We start from the raw sequence: 20,862 nt of genomic DNA on the forward strand, positions 1-20,862 counted from the left end.
GCGTCCACCATTGCCCAGGCTTGATTAGGTAAACAAAGCAGCCAGGAAGCTCGAACTGGGTGGAGCCCACCACAGCTCAAGGAGGCCTGCCTGCCTCTGTAGGCTCCACCTCTGGGGACAGGGCACAGACAAACAAAAAGACAGTAGTAACCTCTGCAGACTTAAATGTCCCTGTCTGACAGCTTTGAAGAGAGTAGTGGTTCTCCCAGCACGCAGCTGGAGATCTGAGAACAGGCAGACTGCCTCCTCAAGTGGGTCCCTGACCCCCGAGCAGCCCAACTGGGAGGCACCCCCCAGTAGGAGCAGACTGACACCTCACACGGCCGGGTACTCCTCTGAGACAAAACTTCCAGAGGAACAATCAGACAGCAGCATTCGCGGTTCACGAAAATCCACTGTTCTGCAGCCACTGCTGCTGACACACAGGCAAATAGGGTCTGGCGTGGACCTCTAGCAAACTCCAACAGACCTGCAGCTGAGGGTCCTGTCTGTTAGAAGGAAAACTAACAAACAGAAAGGACATCCACACCAAAAACCCATCTGTACATCACCCTCATCAAAGACCAAAAGTAGATAAAACCACAAAGATGGGGAAAAAACAGAGCAGAAAAACTGGAAACTCTAAAAAGCAGAGTGCCTCTCCTGCTCCAAAGGAACGCAGTTCCTCACCAGCAACAGAACAAAGCTGGACGGAGAATGACTTTGACAAGTTGAGAGAAGAAGGCTTCAGACGATCAAACTACTCCGAGCTATAGGAGGAAATTCAAGCCAAAGGCAAAGAAGTTAAAAACTTTGAAAAAGAATTAGACGAATGGATAACTAGAATAACCAATACAGAGAAGTGCTTAAAGGAGCTGATGGAGCTGAAAGCCAAGGCTCGAGAACTACGTGAAGAATGCAGAAGCCTCAGGACCCAATGCCACCAACTGGAAGAAGGGGTATCAGCGATGGAAGATGAAATGAATGAAATGAAGTGAGAAGGGAAGTCTAGAGAAAAAAAGAATAAAAAGAAACAAAGCCTCCAAGAAATATGGGACTATGTGAAAAGACCAAATCTACGTCTGATTGGTGTACCTGAAAGTGACGGGGAGAATGGAACCAAGTTGGAAAACACTCTGCAGGATATTATCCAGGAGAACTTCCCCAATCTAGCAAGGCAGGCCAACATTCAGATTCAGGAAATACAGGGAACACCACAAAGATACTCCTCGAGAAGAGCAACTCCAAGACACATAATTGTCAGATTCACCAAAGTTGAAATGAAGGAAAAAATGTTAAGAGCAGCCAGAGAGAAAGGTCGGGTTACCCACAAAGGGAAGCCCATCAGACTAACAGTGGATCTCTCGGCAGAAACTCTACAAGCCAGAAGAGAGTGGGGACCAATATTCAACATTCTTAAAGAAAAGAATTTTCAACCCAGAATTTCATATCCAGCCAAACTAAGCTTCATAAGTGAAGGAGAAATAAAATCCTTTACAGACAAGCAAATGCTGAGAGATTTTGTCACCACCAGGCCTGCCCTAAAAGAGCTCCTGAAGGAAGCACTAAACATGGAAAGGAAGAACCGGTACCAGCCACTGCAAAATCATGCCAAATTGTAAAGGCCATCGAGGCTAGGAAGAAACTATATCAACTAACGAGCAAAATAACCAGCTAATATCATAATGACAGGATCAAAATCACACATAACAATATTAACTTTAAATGTAAATGGACTAAATGCTCCAATTAAAAGACACAGAATGGCAAATTGGATAAAGAGTCAAGACCCATCAGTGTGCTGTATTCAGGAAACCCATCTCACATGCAGAGACACACATAGGCTCAAAATAAAAGGATGGAAGAAGATCTACCAAGCAAATGGAAAACAAAAAAAGGCAGGGGTTGCAATCCTAGTCTCTGATAAAACAGACTTTAAACCAACAAAGATCAAAAGAGACAAAGAAGGCCACTACATAATGGTAAAGGGATCAATTCAACAAGAAGAGCTAACTATCCTAAATATATATGCACCCAATACAGGAGTACCCAGATTCATAAAGCAAGTCCTGAGTGACCTACAAAGAGACTTAGACTCCCACACAATAATAATGGTAGACTTTAACACCCCACTGTCAACATTAGACAGATCGACGAGACAGAAAGTTAAGAAGGATACCCAGGAATTGAACTCAGCTCTACATAAAGTGGACCTAATAGACATCTACAGAACTCTCCACCCCAAATCAACAGAATATACATTTTTTTCAGCACCACACCACACCTATTCCAAAATTGACCACACAGTTGGAAGTAAAGCTCTCCTCAGCAAATGTAAAAGAACAGAAATTATAACAAACTGTCTCCCAGACCACAGTGCAATCAAACTAGAACTCAGGATTAAGAAACTCACTCAAAACTGCTCAACTACATGGAAACTGAACAACCTGCTCCTGAATGACTACTGGGTACATAACGAAATGAAGGCGGAAATAAAGATGTTCTTTGAAACCAACGAGAAGAAAGACACAACATACCAGAATCTCTGCGACACATTCAAAGCAGTGTGTAAAGGGAAATTTATAGCACTAAATGCCCACAAGAGAAAGCAGGAAAGATCCAAAATTGACACCCTAACATCACAATTAAAAGAACTAGAAAAGCAAGAGCAAACACATTCAAAAGCTAGCAGAAGGCTAGAAATAACTAAAATCAGAGCAGAACTGAAGGAAATAGGGACACAAAAAACCCTTCAAAAAATTAATGAATCCAGGAGCTGGTTTTTTGAAAAGATCAACAAAATTGATAGACCACTAGTAAGACTAATAAAGAAGAAAAGAGAGAAGAATCAAATAGATGCAATAAAAAAATGATAAAGGGGATATCACCACTGACCCCACAGAAATACAAATTACCATCAGAGAATACTACAAACACCTCTATGCAAATAAACTAGAAAATCTAGAAGAAATGGATAAATTCCTCGACAAATACACCCTCCCAAGACTAAACCAGGAAGAATTTGAATCTCTGAATAGACCAATAACAGGCTCTGAACTTGTGGCAATAATCAATAGCTTACCAACCAAAAAGAGTCCAGGACCAGATGGATTCACAGCCAAATTCGACCAGAGGTACAAGGAGGAACTGGTACCATTCCTTCTGAAACTATTCCAATCAATAGAAAAAGAGGGAATCCTCCCTAACACATTTTATGAGGCCAGCATCATCCTGATACCAAAGCCGGACAGAGACACAACCAAAAAAGAAAATTTTAGACCAACATCCTTGATGAACATTGATGCAAAGATCCTCAATAAAATACTGGCAAACAGAATCCAGCAGCACATCAAAAAGCTTATCCACCATCATCAAGTGGGCTTCATCATTGAGATGCAAGGGTGGTTCAACATATGCAAATCAATAAACGTAATCCAGCATATAAACAGAACCAACGACAAAAACCACATGATTATCTCAATAGACGCAGAAAAGGCCTTTGACAAAATTCAACAACCCTTCATGCTAAAAACTCTCAATAAATTAGGTATTCATGGGACGTATCTCAAAATAATAAGAGCTATCTATGACAAACCCACAGCCAATATCATACTGAATGGGCAAAAACTGGAAGCATTCCCTTTGAAAACTGGCACAAGACAGGGACGCCCTCTCTCACCACTCCTATTCAACATAGTGTTGGAAGTTCTGGCCAGGGCAATTAGGCAGGAGAAGGAAATAAAGGGTTTCAATTAGGAAAAGAAGAAGTCAAATTGTCCCTGTTTGCAGATGACATGATTGTATATCTAGAAAACCCCACTGTCTCGGCCCCAAAATCTCCTTAAGCTGATAAGCAACTTCAGCAAAGTCTCAGGATACAAAATCAATATACAAAAATCACAAGCATTCTTATACACAAATAACAGACAAACAGAGAGCCAAATCATTAGTGAATTACCATTCACAATTGCTTCAAAGAGAATAAAATACCTAGGAATCCAACTTACAAGGGATGTGAAGGACCTCTTCAAGGAGAACTACAAACCACTGCTCAATGAAATAAAAGAGGATACAAACAAATGGAAGAACATTCCATGCTCATGGGTTGGAAGAATCAATATCGTGAAAATGGCCATACTGCCCAAGGTAATTTATAGATTCAATGCCATCCCCATCAAGCTACCAATGACTTTCTTCACAGAATTGGAAAAAACTACTTTAAAGTTCATATGGAACCAAAAAAGAGCCCGCATCGCCAAGTCAATCCTAAGCCAAAAGAACAAAGCTGGAGGCATCACGCTACCTGACTTCAAACTATACTACAAGGCTACAGTAACCAAAACAGCATGGTACTGGTACCAAAACAGAGATATAGATCAATGGAACAGAACAGAGCCCTCAGAAATAACACCGCATATCTACAACTATCTGATCTTTGACAAACCTGACAAAAACAAGAAATGGGGAAAGGATTCCCTATTTAATAAATGGTGCTGGGAAAACTGGCTAGCCATATGTAGAAAGCTGAAACTGGATCCCTTCCTTACACCTTATACAAAAATTAATTCAAGATGGATTAAAGACTTACATGTTAGACCTAAAACCATAAAAACCCTAGAAGAAAACCTAGGCATTACCATTCGGGACATAGGCATGGGCAAGGACTTCATGTCTAAAACACCAAAAGCAATGGCAACAAAAGCCAAAATTGATGAATGGGATCTAATTAAACTAAAGAGCTTCTGCACAGCAAAAGAAACTACCATCAGAGTGAATAGGCAACCTACAAAATGGGAGAAAATTTTCGCAACCTACTCATCTGACAAACAGCTAATATCCAGAATCTACAATGAACTCAAACAAATCTACAAGAAAAAAACAAACAACCCCATCAAAAAGTGCGCGAAGGACATGAACAGACACTTCTCAAAAGAAGACACTTATGCAGCCAAAAAACACATGCAAAAATGCTCATCATCACTGGCCATCAGAGAAACGCAAATCAAAACCACAAATCTCACACCAGTTAGAATGGCCATCATTAAAAAGTCAGGAAACAACAGGTGCTGGAGAGGATGTGGAGAAATAGGAACACTTTTACACTGTTGGTGGGACTGTAAACTAGTTCACCCATTGTGGAAGTCAGTGTGGCGATTCCTCAGGGATCTAGAACTAGAAATACCATTTGACCCAGCCATCCCATTACTGGGTATATACCCAAAGGATTATAAATCATGCTGCTATAAAGACACATGCACACGTATGTTTATTGCGGCACTATTCACAATAGCAAAGACTTGGAACCAACCCAAATGTCCAACAACGATAGACTGCATTAAGAAAATGTGGCACATATACACCATGGAATACTATGCAGCCATAAAAAATGATGAGTTCATGTCCTTTATAAGGACATGGATGAAACTGGAAATCATCATTCTCAGTAAACTATCGCAAGGACAAAAAACCAAACACCGCATGTTCTCACTCATAGGTGGGAATTGAACAATGAGAACACATGGGCACAGGAAGGGGAACATCACACTCCGGGGACTGTTGTGGGGTGGGGGGAGGGGGGAGAGATAGCATTAGGAGATACACCTAATGCTAAATGACGAGTTAATGGGTGCAGCAAACCAATGTGGCACATGGATACATATGTAACAAACCTGCACATGGTGCACGTGTACCCTAAAACTTAAAGTACAATAATAAAAAATAAAATAAAATAAAATAAAATAAAATAAAATACAGTTGCAAACCAACAACAACAAAAAAGAATAGAAGTGGCAGATTTCCTCAAAAAAAAAAGAAAAAGAAAAAGAAAAAAGCTTAAAATTTTCAGAGAAGTAAAAGAAGGTACTCAATTTTTCTAGGTAAGCAACCACAATGCTTAGAATTTTCACCATTAGTAAATGTTTCTTCTTATAATCTAAATCATTATGATATACTTTATAATAATTTATTCTGGCAGTACTATTAGCGAGATTTAAGACATTGCTTTTTCCTGAGAAACCTGGGTGCTCATCTATAACAGGCAAATGAGGTCTACCATATAAATTGACTACAAATTAAAATGAGGTAACAGATAAAAAGCTCTCAGTACAGTTTATGGCATAATAGGTACTTAGCAGATATGAGTGTTTCCCTGGTCCCCAAAACTTGCCCTGCCAAAACACCTGGTTATTACCTTTGACATTATCAAGATACACATGAAAATCACTATTAAATTGCCATCAAAATGTTATTCCCCATCCAAAAAAAAATTCAAACTTTAATGTTTTTGCAGCCTCTTCTAAGTTATTTCTATTTTCTTCATACTTATGGACACTCTAGGAGGAGCAGATTTGTCTCTCTATACTTGACGGAGAAATGATCTGCCTCTATCTTTGAAAGTCACCCACTTAGACTGGGAACCTAGGAAATGGATGACAAGGTATGATATGAATGGCCACATTCCTAGGCAGTCATAAATCACTAGTTTAATTAAAATCACTAGTTTAATTAAAAAAACACAAAAGCACAGAGACTAGTATAACACCCATGTACCTACCATTCAGATCTAATAAATATTTTTATACAATTTTATTTCCAAAGAGCCAAGGATTATATGCTGAGTTGTAAAACCAGTCAAACAGCTAATGAGGATACTAAATGGTACATAAATAAGCTATGATTTCTTCATATGGCACATATTCTACTTGTATTCCTGTTATTTCTTTTTTAAACCTCATAGGTATATCAAAGTCACAGGTGCCTAGATTCTGAACACGGCTCATTTCATGACATCTTGCACCGTAGCTGGTTTTCTCATCTTTTTCAGAATAGAACATGCACTAGAAGCTCGTGGCAGGAACGGCCCGACCCACTTAGTGAGGAAAATTGGTCCTCACTGACGTCAGACATTGTCAATTTCATCTTATTTTTAAATTCGAATCAATATTACTAAGCTTTTTTTCTGCTGTGTTAGGTGGGATTAGATAAGCTTTTAGTCTAGGACTAATTTTCCTCACTACCAAGCCAAAGCCCTTCTGAGTGCTCTTCCCAATGTTACGGAAATTACTATGACTAGTAAGAAAAAACTATGCCCACCTCTGTGTGTGGATTATTCCTTCTAATCCTTTCAAGGGGTTCTATTCTAGCTTCCTAACATGCGTGCAATACTCGAAGCTCAGATGAAGACATGAAAGGTACTACAGATCTTTAGAGTTCACTCTCTGTGCAGCTCTCCTTTCCAGGAGAGAGCTGTGAACTCTAGCAACATGGCCTCCTCAGACTTTCAACTCCTATCTCCTCAACTCAGGGAGATCACTCTAAGTTCCACGTGGATTCCCCCTTCCTGCACTGCAGTCTGGAAACTCTCTACAGCCAGTAAACTGGGTAATTCTAGGGCTCGTCTTGTTTGTTTACCCTCTCTCAGAAGCCAATTCCTGTGCTGCCTGATGTCCAATGCCAGAAATCCATTATTTCATGTATTTTGTCTAGGTTGCTTGTTTGTTTCAGGGAGGAGGATAAACTGATCTCTTTTACACCAACTTGGCCGGAATCAGATTTCTAAATTGGCAGGTTTTTTCTGTCAGCAACTAAAAAGTGTCATTACATGTCATTCTATAATATGTCTTTTTTACTTTGATTGCTTTTAAGATTTTCTTGTCATCTTTGATTTTCAGTTTGACTATGGTGTGCTTAGATGTGGTTTACTTTCTTTCTTTCGAGACAGAGTCTCACTCTGTCACCTAGGCTGGAGTGCAATGGCACGATCTTGGCTTACTGCAGCCTCTGCCTCTTGGGTTCAAGCGATTTTCCTGCCTCAGCCTCCTGAGTAGCTAGGATTATAGGCATGTGCCACCATGCCTGGCTAATTTTTGTATTTTTAGTAGAGATTGGGTTTCACCATATTGGCCAGGCTGGTCTCGAACTCCTGAACTCAAGTGATCTGCCTGACTATGCCTCCCACAGTGCTGGAATTACAGGCGTGAGCCACCGTTGCCCGGCCTGGTATGGTTTTCTGTTTGCCCTACTTGGGGTTGCTGACTTTCTTGAAACCATAGGTTGATGTTTTACATCAGATTGGTAGTGTCCTTGTCAACTATTTTTTCAATTATTGCTTCTGTTCTATTTTCTCTCTCTTTCTTTTCTGGGACTCCAACTATATTCTGCTAGAACTTTTGACCATGTCCCACATCTGTCTTATGCTCTATTCTGTTTTCTTTTTCTTCCATATTTTTTACCTCTTGATTTTGGAATTCTAGTTTCTAGAACTGTGAAAAGAATAATTTCTGTTTTAAGCCACTAAGTTTGTGATCATTTATTATAGCAGCCCTAGAAAACAAATACAACTACCACATATCATACCGAAATTGAACAACGAAGTAGATGGGTGGCTGATAGTGGGAGCTAAGTTTCTCACTGTTGGAATGAGAAGATAAAGGCGAGTGTGGTCTATGTGGTAATGGATTAGAGCTGGAGACGTCAGTATGCACTGAGGAGTTTATGACATTTCATGAATTCTATAATATAGTTATATATAGAAATGTGTACAGATATGTGTATATACATAGTATACACACATCTCCCTGTTGTCCTGGCTCAGTAGGCCAAGAACCAATGACACCCCCAGTAGCAATAAGCACACTTAGAACCTAGATCTTGGCTTCAAATATCATTCTCCAGTAGTAGGAACCAGGGCTCCTAGATGAAATGTCTAATTATATGGCTAGGGAAAAGAGTAAAGAAGATGAATTTGGAGCATCTTATATAGAAGATGAATTTGGAGCATCTTACAGTGCCAGAAAAAGAAAGAAAGTGCTTAAAAAACAAACACAAAACACAAAACCAAAAATAATGGGGGTATGTCAAAGGGACACAAGAATCAACTGAAAGAGCTCCTAATAGCCAAAGCTGGAACAATCTGAGGGGAAAAAAATAGTATTAGATTGTAATGCAAGACATAAAATAAATATCCACAAGTCCATACTGATATAACTTTCTATTCCTTAAGTGTGGGCCTTGCATAATGACTTCCTTCCAAAAGAGGATAGCATGGAGGAGAAAAAAAGAACAGCTTTCCAGTGCAGAAACCTGACAACACCTCCTCACCTGGGAGATCAAGGTTAATATCAACAGTAGTAAGTCATGTTGATAAGTATGAATCCTTGATATGATGTGATAAGAATGACACTTTACCTCTATGGTCTTTCTCCCCAAAATCAATAACATGAGTCTAATAAGAAAAATATCACACAAATCTCAACTGAGGGACAGTTTACAAAATAACTGACCAGTAATCTTTAAAAGTATTAAGGTCATCAGAAACAAGGAAAGGAGATCCTAGAAAAAGGTTAGAAAACAAAACAAAACAAAAAACAAGGAAAGTTTAAGAAACTGCCACATGCAAGAGGAGCCTCAGCAGATATGATGACTAAATGTGATGTGCTAGGGGTGAAGGAGTGGGGGAAGGGAGAGCATCAGGATAAACAGCTAATGCATACAAGGCTTAATATCTAGGTAATGCATCGTCAGGTGCAGCAAACCACCATGGCATACGTTTACCTATGTAACAAACCTGCATGTCCTACACTTGTATCCTGGAACTTAAAATAAAATAAAAAATAAAAAATAAATGTGATGTGAAATCCTAGATGGGATCCTGGAATAGAAAAGGGACACTGGGTAAGAACTAAAGGAATCAGAATAAAGTACAGACTTTAGCTAATAACAATGAATCAGTATTGGTTCACGAATTGTGATAAATGTATCAAACTATTATAAGATGTTCATAATTTTTTAAAGCATCTGACAAGATTAACCACCATTTATAATGAGTGGATCTTGTTTTTATCCTGATTAGAGCAAATCAACTACAAAAAGACATTTGTAAATCAATCTGGGAAATTTAATTTATGAGCTGTGTATAGACGGTGCCAAAGATTTAGCTTTAATTTTGACTGAAGTGCCAGAAAATAAAGATGATAATGTCACCGTGGTTATTTTTGTATTTCTTAGAGACCCAAACTGAATAAGGGTAAAATGACATGTTGTTCATTTAAAATAATTTAAGGAAAAAAGAAAAAAAGATGACTTGTAGCAAGAACTTGAAAACTGTTGAACCTGGGTGATGAAAGTACTGACATGTTTTTTTTCTACTTCTCATATGTTTGAACAATTTCATGATATAATCATGACTTTTTCCATAGTGCCCTTTTGATAACTCCTATGCTACATGTGATTATGAATATTTCCATTTATGGAACATTCTATCCAAGTACAAGTATCTATAATTTTGACATTGCAACCCAATGTTTTAGTATACTCCTTCTTCAATATCCCTCAATCATGAATTACTTCAAGGCTGGGCACAGTGGTTCATGCCTATAATCCCAACACTTCAGATGGGGCCAAGGGGGGAGGATGGCTTGAACCCAGGAGTTTGACACCAGCCTGGGAAACATAGTGAAGCCCCATCTCTATAATCAATCAGTCAGGTGTGGTGGCACACACCTGTAGTCTTAGCTACTCAGGAGGCTGAGATGAGAGGATTGCTTGAGCCCAGGTTGAGGCTGAAGTGAGCTATGATGGTGCCACTGAACTCCAGCCTGGGTAACAGAGTAAGACCCTGTCTCAAAAAACTAATAAATGTCTAAATGACATTGCACTAGCATCTATTTCTACTTGTTACTATTTCTATCACTAACTTCGATTTTAAAGCTCTTTTACCATATTTATCCTTCTGTTAGTGTTGCTATACATTTCATGATTCTTTTAAGAGTACTCTTAATGCTTTGTTTGGCAGTAATACAAAGAATAAAATTAAAATGTCTTAATTTTCTGAATTGAAAGCAGATGCAATAGTGGTAAGAAATGCAGAGCAATTTGATTTGGGAAGTTAAATCAGTCCCTCTTAAGTAATGAAAGTAACACAGTCAGTAATAACCCATACTTTAAAAAAAAGGGAGGTTTTCAAACACTGCATGTTCTCACTCATAAGTGGGAGTTGAAGAATGAGAACACATGGACACAGGGTGGGGAGTCACATACCGGGGCCTGTCGGGGAGTGGGGGCAGGGAGGGGATAACCTTAAGAGAAATACCAAATGTAGATGACAGGTTAATGGGTGCAGCAAACCACCATGGCACATGTATACCTTATGTAACAAACCTGCACGTTCTGCACATGTATCCCAGAATTTAAAGTATTAATTTAAAAATGGGGGGTTATGGTTTTTTAAAACTGCTTTTATAGTCCTTCAAACAATTACAGAATGTACCATATAGTTCTGGAAGACTTTGCATGCCATTAGTGAAAATCGGGGCTATTTACTTTTCTTTTTTTTTTTTTTTTTTTTGAGATGGAGTCTTGCTCTGTTGCCCAGGCTGGAGTGCAGTGGCGCAATCTTGGCTCACTGCAAGCTCCGCCTCCCGGGTTCACACCATTCTCCTGCCTCAGCCTCCTGAGTAGTAGGTGCCTGCCACCACGCCTGGCTAATTTTTTGTATTTTTAGTACAGACGGGGTTTCACCGTGTTAGCCAGGATGGTCTTGATCTCCTGACCTCGTGATCCACTCACCTCGGCCTCCCAAACTGCTGGGATTACAGGCGTGAGCCACCACGACCGGCCTTTTACTTTTCACTTCAACTTTTTACCAGCTATTTGCTTTTTCTTTCTTTTTTTGGTATTTATCTGTGTCTGAGAGTTTATCTTGATTTTGCCCTGTCACCTGCAAATTAAGAGTGACAATAACCCGAATAAAAATGTTTGGATTGTCACAATCAGAATTCAAAACTTTTTTTTTTTTTTTTTGAGACGGAGTCTCACTCTGTCACCAGGCTAGAATGCAGTGGCGCGATCTCAGTTCACTGCAACCTCCGTCTCCCAGGCTCAAGCAATTCTCCTGCCTTGGCCTCCTGAGTAGCTGGGATTACAGGCGCGTGCCACCATGGCTAATTTTTATATTTTGTAGAGATAGGTTTCACCATGTTGGCCAAGCTGGTCTCCAACTCCTGACCTCAGGTGATCCTGCCTCGGCCTCCCAAAGTGCTGGGATTACAGGCATGAGCCACTGCACCCGGCCAGAATTCACAATCTTCAGGTACATCTCACAACCTCTTTGGTCCTCAGCTTCCCCATCTGAAAATGGCAATACAATCTTGTTTGTTTGAAGCCAAGTAATTGGGCTAAATAACTCTAACCTTAAGGTATGTAATCCTCAATGACCAAATTTTATGAAAAAGTAATAATGTACCCCTCTTAATTGTGCATGATATTTGGACAGATTTAACAAACATAAGCTTTTATTTTATATAAAGTTGTAACGGTGCTGATATAATGAATGACTTCAATCCTCAAATTGGTATAAACCCATGAAAGTTAAAGTGAAAAGTCTGGATTAAGTATTTGTTGTATTTGTTCCAACTGTACCTCCTCAAAAGCTAAAAGCTAAGTGAATTATGCAAGCCTAACACTGTCTCACTTTACATAGGGTTCAGATGGTTACTGTCTTCTTGGATTCATTTCAGAAGGGCACATGTTACCTAAGCTTCCATACTGGCTATATAGTCTAGTGGGGGCTATGTGGAGTATCCCTCAAATGCTTGTCTCTGCTGAAATTTTCACAGTTGATAGTAAAATATTTTTTTAATTCCCTAGTTTATTGTGAAAAGCCAAAATGAGAATAAAAATTTTTAAAAAGGAGAATATTTTCCTTTCTTGATTGAAGAACAGACATTACCCAGTATGTAGGAAATGAGTTACCTCACTAGCCTGTTACTTTAAAGTTATAAATTTTTTCTTTCCTAAGGAATATATGCTGTTAAAAAAGATCTGCAAAACATATAAAAGCACAAACAAGAAACTGAGTCATCTATTGTCTGATCACTCAGAAAATAAAACTGTTATAATTGCTGCATTTCTCTACCTTTGGTCTTAGTTTTTAAATACTGTTAATATTTTTCTCATGTGCTTTTCCACAGCAGCCTGCAACAGTAATTTCAAGATTACCTTGAAATCAAATCCAACATCCCTGTCTGCCACTGGGAAGCCAGGCTTCCATAATCCTTACTACCTACTCATCTAACCAGCCCCTTCTCTGTCACCGGTCCCTACGGTTCTGCAGCCCCTCCCTCAGCCTCAGCACTGCACTCATCACCCTCCATGTGCTCCAGCCGTGGGGCTGCCCTCTTCATCCCATCTGAGCTCCCACTCACGATTCCAGGCCACACCACCCCTGCACAGAGGCCTGTTACCCCATGTGAGCTGGGCCACTCCCTGTGCTGCAGTCCTCCTTGCCTTTTGTGGGACTCAACATCCCGCCCGGAAGCATCCCAGTGGATATACATCCTCCTCACCCTGTGTGGCTCTGACTCCCCATACCTGCCCCTGACCCCACATGAACATCTGCCTCAACCTTCTCAGGCCCTGCTCCCATACCAGGCCACCCCCTGCGAGGACACCCAGCTTATCCCACCTGGGCTTCAATTCCCCACATTAGTCACCATTTTCCCCTGCAACGATGCACTCCCCACAGGACCAGCCCTGAGCCTCCGTGCTGGGTGTGCCCTCCCCACAGTGTCGGTACCCCTGCCCCCCACAGGACCAGCCCTGACCCTCCATGCTGGGCGTGCCCTCCCCTGTGTCGGTGCCCCTACCCTGCTCTGGCTCTCCCACTCCTTGCTGCCCCTGCCCCCGCCCCTCAGGTGGACGCCTTTCTCAACATCCTTGGGCTCCAGCTCCCTGCTCTGAGCTGTGTCTCAGTCCATTTGGGCTGTTAGAACAAAATACCTAAACTAGGTAGCTCAGAAAAAAACAGAAATTTGTCAGTTTGAGAGACTGGGAAGTCCAAGATCTAAGTGCTGGCAGATTCAACATCTGGTGGGGGATTCGTGGTTCACAGACAGCACCTTCTTACTGTCTTCCCATAGCGGAAGGGGCAACGGGTGTCTCTGAGGCCTCTTTTATAAGGACACTAATCCCATTCATGAGGGATAGGCCTACTGCTCATGAATGGGGCCTCAGGAATCATCTCCCTAAGGCCCCACCTCCTAACACCATCACTTTGGGGGTTATGATTTTGACATATGAATTTTGAGGGGACATAGGCATTTAGTTCTAAGCTGGCCTCCCATGCTGATGCCCTCCTCACTGACACTGCAAGCCAAGATGCTCCCCTGGGCACAAACGCACAAACCCTGCTCAGACTCGGACACCTTGCACTGGAACTCCCCACGCATGGGCACTCAGTCTCTGGCTTCCCCGTGGCAGGCAGCTCTCACTCATGGATGCCCTCCTCACCTTGCCAGGATCCCAACACCCTGCTTTAGGCCAGTCTGGTTCTCCCCATCAACATAAATGACTCTTCTGCTCTGTCCTACCTTCAGGAAGGGAAGGAATGGGGAGGAGTCATAGGTACTCAATACTGTTTATTTCCCTTTTTGTTTTTGGTAAGTAGAAAGAAATACAGTCATGTGTCACTTGATGGGTACAAGTCCTGAGAAATGCATCGCTAGACAATTTCATTGTTGTGCAAACATCACCACACCTGGATGGTGGTGCCCACTACACACCTAGGCTATAGGGTACTGCCTATTGCTCCTTGGCTACAAACCTGTACAGCATGTTACTGAAAACTATAGGCAAGTATAAGACAATGCTGTCTAAACACATTTCAACACAAACAAGGTACAGTAAAAATACAGTGTTATAACCTTATGGGACCTCATGTGGACGCATCACTGACTGAAACATTGTTATGCGGTGTGGGACTGTATTTGGCTAAACTAGTAAGGTATGCTAATCATCCCTTATATTTCCTCTTTGTTTCAACTAGCACTATTACTTCTATATTTCGTAGGCTGTGTTTTAGTCAGTCACCTTTAATCCTCTCTGGAAAATGCGGAGCATGTGTGAATAAATGAAGCAAGCAGGCAAGCTCTGGGTAGACAGGGACTTTCTACTTGTTCAGCCACATATCCCCAGCACCTTGTACAGTGAAGGGCAGAGTGATACCAAAAATACTTAACAATCAGGAAAATACAAAGATACTAATCAGATAGAATTGTGCGGCTGAGCATGGTGGCTCATGCCTGTAATCCCAGTGCTTTGGAAGGCTGAGGTAGAAGGATTGCTTGAGCCAAGAGTTTGAGACCAGCCTGGGTAATATAGCAAGAATTTGTCTCTTAAAAAAAAAAAAATTAGCTGGGCATGATGGTGTGCTGCTTGTAGCCCTAGCTACTCAGGAGGCTGAGGTAGGAGGGTCACTTGAGCTCAGGAGTTCCAGGTTACAGTGCGTTACGATTGTGCCACTGCACTCCAGCTTGGGTGACAGAGTGAGACCCTCTCTCTGAAGGAAAAAAGTTATAGGGGAGAAGGGTGTCTGAAGGGTCCCAGAAAAGGGTCCTTCTGGAAAAGGAATGTTACTCAGGGGTTACAGAGCAGCAGCTGTTTACCAACCAGCAGGGAAGCATTTAAATATTTTTACAAACTCAATACAAATTTTGAGTAAGTAAATATTTCCGGTGGCCCTTAAAGTCTTCACTGTGACACAGCGTGCTGTCTGGGTAAGTTCTCTAGAGAAAGCATGGCCAGCTTTGTCTCCTCAAGCAGAGGCACGCAGAAGGCAGGGAAGGTGACCCCCCTCTTGCCATCGCAGGCAGCAGGTTAGGAGCATAAACACAAGCTGTGCCAGAAAACAGTAGGTGATTCAGTCCATACTTGAGCAAGAGAAGAGATGGGACAAGATGCCTTCTAAACTTCCTCTAGTGAGAGGCAAAGACACACAAGAAATATGGGTAAACCTCACAAGAGAAAGTAGAAACCAACTCAACCTCGACAGAAAAATGCTAATTAACTAGTGAGATCGTAATCCATGTATGAGAAAGGGACATTTCGTCAAGTGAGTCAACGAAAACTATGGAGCATCCACAAACAGATATATGCTAAGTCAGAGGTTTTATAAGTTCCTGGTGAAAAAGGACAAAAAGTATCCCTGTGATAATTACAGAGGGGAAAGCCAATTCTCTGACGAGTGGTTCGACATTTTTTTTTTTTTCTGAGACAGAGTCTTGCTCTGTCGCCCAGGCCAGAATGAAGTGGCATGATCTCGGCTCACTGCAACCTCTGCCTCCCAGGTTCAAACGATTCTCCTGCCTCAGCCTCCCGAGTAGCTGGAATTACAGGTGTGCACCGCCATGTCCAGCTAGTTTTTGTATTTTAGTAGAGATGGGGTTTCACCATGTTGCCCAGGCTGGTCTCGAACTCCTGAGCTCAGGCAATCCACCCACCTTGGCCTCTCAAAGTGCTGTAATAAGCATGAGCCACCGTGCCCAGGTGACACACCACTTTGTAAAAATCACCAAGTGTGGCATCCATTGATGGCCTCCAGTACCTTTCTCCTTTTCCTCCTTTAATTACAGCAACCCCCAAGTTTCAGCAGGGCACATAACTGCCTAGCTAGAGACTACATTCCCCATTGTAACTTATGCTCTGTGAGGCCTTCCCAGCAACTCAATCTGCCAGGAGAAATCAATCTCCTTCATCTGTGCTACTGCGAAGTCACATATATCAATTCTACTTATCATAGTATATTGCACTTGGGTGTTTAAATTTCTGCCCCTCCTCACTATGGACTTGACTCATGTCTTATTTACTGCTAAATCTCAAGTACTTGGCAGAATACACATTGTAGAGTCTCATACATGTTTGCAATAATGAACTGAATACATCCTTGAATTCACTCTAGAATCAAATGACCTCTCCTCTGTATTAGAAATTTGGCCTAATAGGCCGGGCAAGGTGGCTCACGCCTGTAATCCCAGTACTTTGAGAGGCTGACGTAGGTGAATCACCTGAGGTCAGGAGTTTGAGACCAGCCTGACCAACATGGTGAAACCTCATCTCTACTAAAAATACAAAATTGGCCGGGCATGGTGGCGCATGACTGTAATCCCAGCTACTTGGTAGGCTGAGGCAGAAGAATCACTTGAACCCAAGAGGCAGAGGCTGCAGTGAGCCGAGATCACGCCACACTGCACTCCAGCCTGGGTGACAGAGTGAGACTCCATCTCAAAAGAAAAAAAAAGAAATTTGGCTTAATATTTATGTCATTCTTTCTATCAAAAGAATTGTCCTAGCAAATTAAATCAATGCATAATTGTCATTGCTGATATTCTAAAAGGCAGTTATCTGAACATGAACATCTATAGAAATGTTCTCTAATGGACTTTTCTTGTCTAACATTTCTTCACATTCCTTTAAAAATTGTTGGCAGGTGCAATCCAGAAGATCTTAAAAATTACAGTAATTGAAAATGTATTGACTTTGCAATAACAAAGTTATTAGCATTTTAAAGAGAGAAAAGAGTTATAAAGAATACTTAGCATGTACCTTGAAAGCTTTACTTTATAGTCTTTTCATTTGTTTCTCCTAATTGCCTTGTGACAGTGAAAACAGCTGTATTCCTGTTACATGGGAGGTCAAACATGATCAATTCTAAAGCAGATTCTACATTGTGGCTAACTTCGGTGGCACTTAACAGTGGTCACTGAATCCAGACTTCAAAAAAATACATTAATATTACATGTTAGAATTTTCTAAAGGGAAAAGAAATGTATGTAAGGATCCACCTTTGAGGAGGATGAATATTATCATTCTCCTTAAAGAACTTTACAAAAGTTTCTAATGACAGTGACCATAAGTAAACTTAAAAAGTAAAACACATTTTTTAAAAAAGAGATTTAAAATACCAGGCATTAAAATAATTAAAATACCTCGATGCAGATGTGATGCATTCCTCCAGCCTTGTTTTTCTGCAGAAAACCTGCAATTGGACTGTCACGTCCCAGTGGATGAAGCAGTTCCATCTTGGTATTTCCCAGGTTGACAAAAACAACAGATACTCCATGTTCAGGAAGAGGGACCACTTCACTTACCTGGGCCCCCAGAATATTCTTATAAAATGCTGCAGCCTTTTCCAAATCTGGCACTGCTATGGCTACATGGTTGAGTCGACCCAGGTTCCACACAGAACCTGCCACTTGATCCAAGGGCTGTGATGTGGAAGAAGCTCTTACTGTTGGAATGGGAGCTCGCAGTCTGGAAAAAAGCCCTGAAAAATTGAACAGCCATTGATATCCTTCTTTTGAAAATTAATGCACTTCTAAATTGAATTTTAAAAACTAAACAATAATGCATGCAAAAATTCATTATTTATATATCTGTTCTTTTTAATTATTGAAATGAAACCAGGAGATAAATGGAAAAACTTACATCAGAATTACTCTGCTCTGCCCATTCAAATAACTGACTGGAATAAAAAAGCTAATTCTGAGCTGCAGTTAGATTTAAAACACAGAAAAACATTTTTTCATAATGATTCATATTTACTGGTAACACTTAAAGAATAGTGGCATATTAAGAATTACTTGCTATTCTCTGCATTTCACAATGAAACAACATATATTTAATAAGAACAGGCAATTTCTCTACCTGTACCCAATTTTTTGTCTCATATTTTGTAGTAAGTTCATTAAAGGTATAAACATACATTAAAAGAGTACATACAGTACTCTTTAATGCTCTGTTGCCCAGGCCGGAGTGCTGGAGTGCAACAGTGCGATCTCAGCTCACTGCAACCTCTGCCTCCTGGGTTCAACTGATTCGCTGGCCTCAGCCTCCCAAGTAGGTGGGATTACAGGTGCCCGCCACCATACCCAGCTAATTTGTGTGTGTGTGTATGTGTGTGTGTGTGTGTATATATATATATCTTTTTTTTTTTTTTTTGGAGACGGTGTCTCACTCTTTCGCCCAGAATGAAGTGGCACGATCTGGGCTCACTGCAACCTCCACCCCCCAAGTTCAAGCGATTCTCCTGCCTCAGCCTCCCGAGTAGCTGGAATTACAGGCGCCTGCCACATGCCTGGCTAGTTTTGTATTTTTAGTAGAGATGGGGTTTCGCCATGTTGGCCAGGCTGGTATCGAACTCCTGACCTCAGGTGATCCACCTACCTCGGCCTCCCAAAGTGATAGGAATAGAGATGTGAGCCACTGTGCCCACCCTAATTTTTGTATTTTTAGTAGAGATGGGGTTTCACCATGTTGGTCAGGCTGGTCTCAAACTCCTGACCTCAGGTGATCCACCCACCTCGGTCTCCCAAAGTGCTGGGATTATAGGTGTATGCCACCATTCCAGCCAGTTTTTAGCATTTTTAAAACTCACTGTCACTGTGTCCTCATCAGATAGTTTCTTGATCTCCACAGATAACTCTGCATTCCATTCATTTAGCAAACGGTCATTGCATGTCATTAACAACAAGAATGGCCTGAATTTACTGTGCACCTACTGTCTGGCACTGTATTTATTTTTTTACACCAACTATCTAATATTCACAACAAACCTACAAGTTAGAAACTTAGTAAGTTTCATTGTTATCATGAAATCCAAGTGGATTACAACCGAGTACACATATACATAAACGTATAATTGAAACTAAATTGCAAAAAAAGAATACCTTCCACCTCAGCCTCCTGAGTAGCTGGAACCATAGGCATGAGCCACCATGCCTGGCTAATTTTTGTACGTTTTGTAGAGATGGGGTTTCACCATGTTGCCCAGGCTGCCCATGGTGCTCCTGGGCTCAAGCGATCCTCCTACCTTGGCTTCCCAAAGTGCTGGGACTACAGATGTGAGCCACCGCACTAGGCCAGTGAAAATGTTTTGAAACAGACAAATGTGATAGTTGTACTAACCCAGTGAATGTAATAATTACTGTTAAACTGCACTTTATTTGAGACGAAGTCTTGCTCTCTCGCCCAGGCTGGAGTGCAATGGTGTGATCTCGGCTCACTGCAACCTCCACCTCCCGGGTTCAAGCAATTCTCCTGCCTCAGCCTCCTGAATAACTGGGACTACAGGCACGTGCCACCATACCCGGCTAATTTTTGTATTTTTAGTAGAGACAGGGTTTCACTATGTTGGCCAGGCTGGTCTTGAACTCCTGACTTCGTGATCCGCCCACCTCAGCCTCCCAAAGTGCTGGGATCACAGACATGAGCCACTGTGCCCAGCCTAAACTGTACATTTTTAAAGGGTTTTGTTATGTACATTTTACCAAAAAAAAAAAAAAAAGATCCAACAATAAAAATCCAAAGGTGAAATTGTGTAGATCAAGCAAACTGGGTAGAGAACACTGAATAAAGGAGTTAAAATGAGATAGAGCTTTATATTTAATAAAAATGTGTTCCTGAAAAGTTTGTTGTGAATTGAACTCTTATTATATTTCTCCTTTGACTTGTAGAAACTTTTTTCCAGCTTGAGGTATGATGACTAATAGAAATGGTGTATCTTTAAGGTATACAATGTGATGTTTTAATATATACATAAATTATGAAAATGATTACTAACACTGAAGCTAACTTTTTAAAGCTATTTTTATTTCAGGTTGCCCTCCAGCTGGTAGGAATTCACAGCTCTTTAGTTTTAGGTTTCTCTGCCTCCCATGTCAGAAGAGTGTAGCAGAATTGCATTATTTTGAATGCTGTAATGTTTAATTTGTGATTATTCCAGTAAAGGTTGCTTTGCATGAATATACTACAGTGTAAAACCATGTGCGAATAAATGCATAAGATCTTTAAAAACAGAAGTGTTAATAAAAAATGCGTGTAAAGAGGAATATAGATTTAAGAAACTATTTTCACATATGTCAGGAAGCTGGTATACAAGTAAAAGATCAAAATCAGATGTGTATGTTAACTCTCATTCCAATCTTCCTTTCAATATCAATTCTCGTTAATCACTTTTAGTGTCCTGACTTAAAAATAACATTGCATTTCTTTCAGTTCAGATTTTGCACTTATTTCAGATCACACTTTTTAAACACTGTCCTTGAATACATA

The 20,862-nt window shown here is 40.8% G+C and overlaps 1 protein-coding gene across 4 annotated transcripts in view; it reads right to left on the bottom strand.

Moving 5' to 3' along the window:
- Nucleotides 1-20,862, bottom strand: part of MCEE (methylmalonyl-CoA epimerase) — a 31,051-nt gene that overhangs the window by 7,235 nt on the left and 2,954 nt on the right. For all 4 annotated transcript variants that reach the window (XM_003262532.4, XM_030827207.1, XM_030827208.1 and 1 more), the window contains one exon: nucleotides 17,739-18,076. In XM_003262532.4, the coding sequence (XP_003262580.1) occupies nucleotides 17,739-18,076 (338 nt within the window). The remainder of the gene's footprint in view (nucleotides 1-17,738; nucleotides 18,077-20,862) is intronic.

Source organism: Nomascus leucogenys, chromosome 14 (assembly GCF_006542625.1).
Source record: "Nomascus leucogenys isolate Asia chromosome 14, Asia_NLE_v1, whole genome shotgun sequence".
In the NCBI taxonomy this organism is placed as follows: Eukaryota; Metazoa; Chordata; class Mammalia; order Primates; family Hylobatidae; genus Nomascus; species Nomascus leucogenys.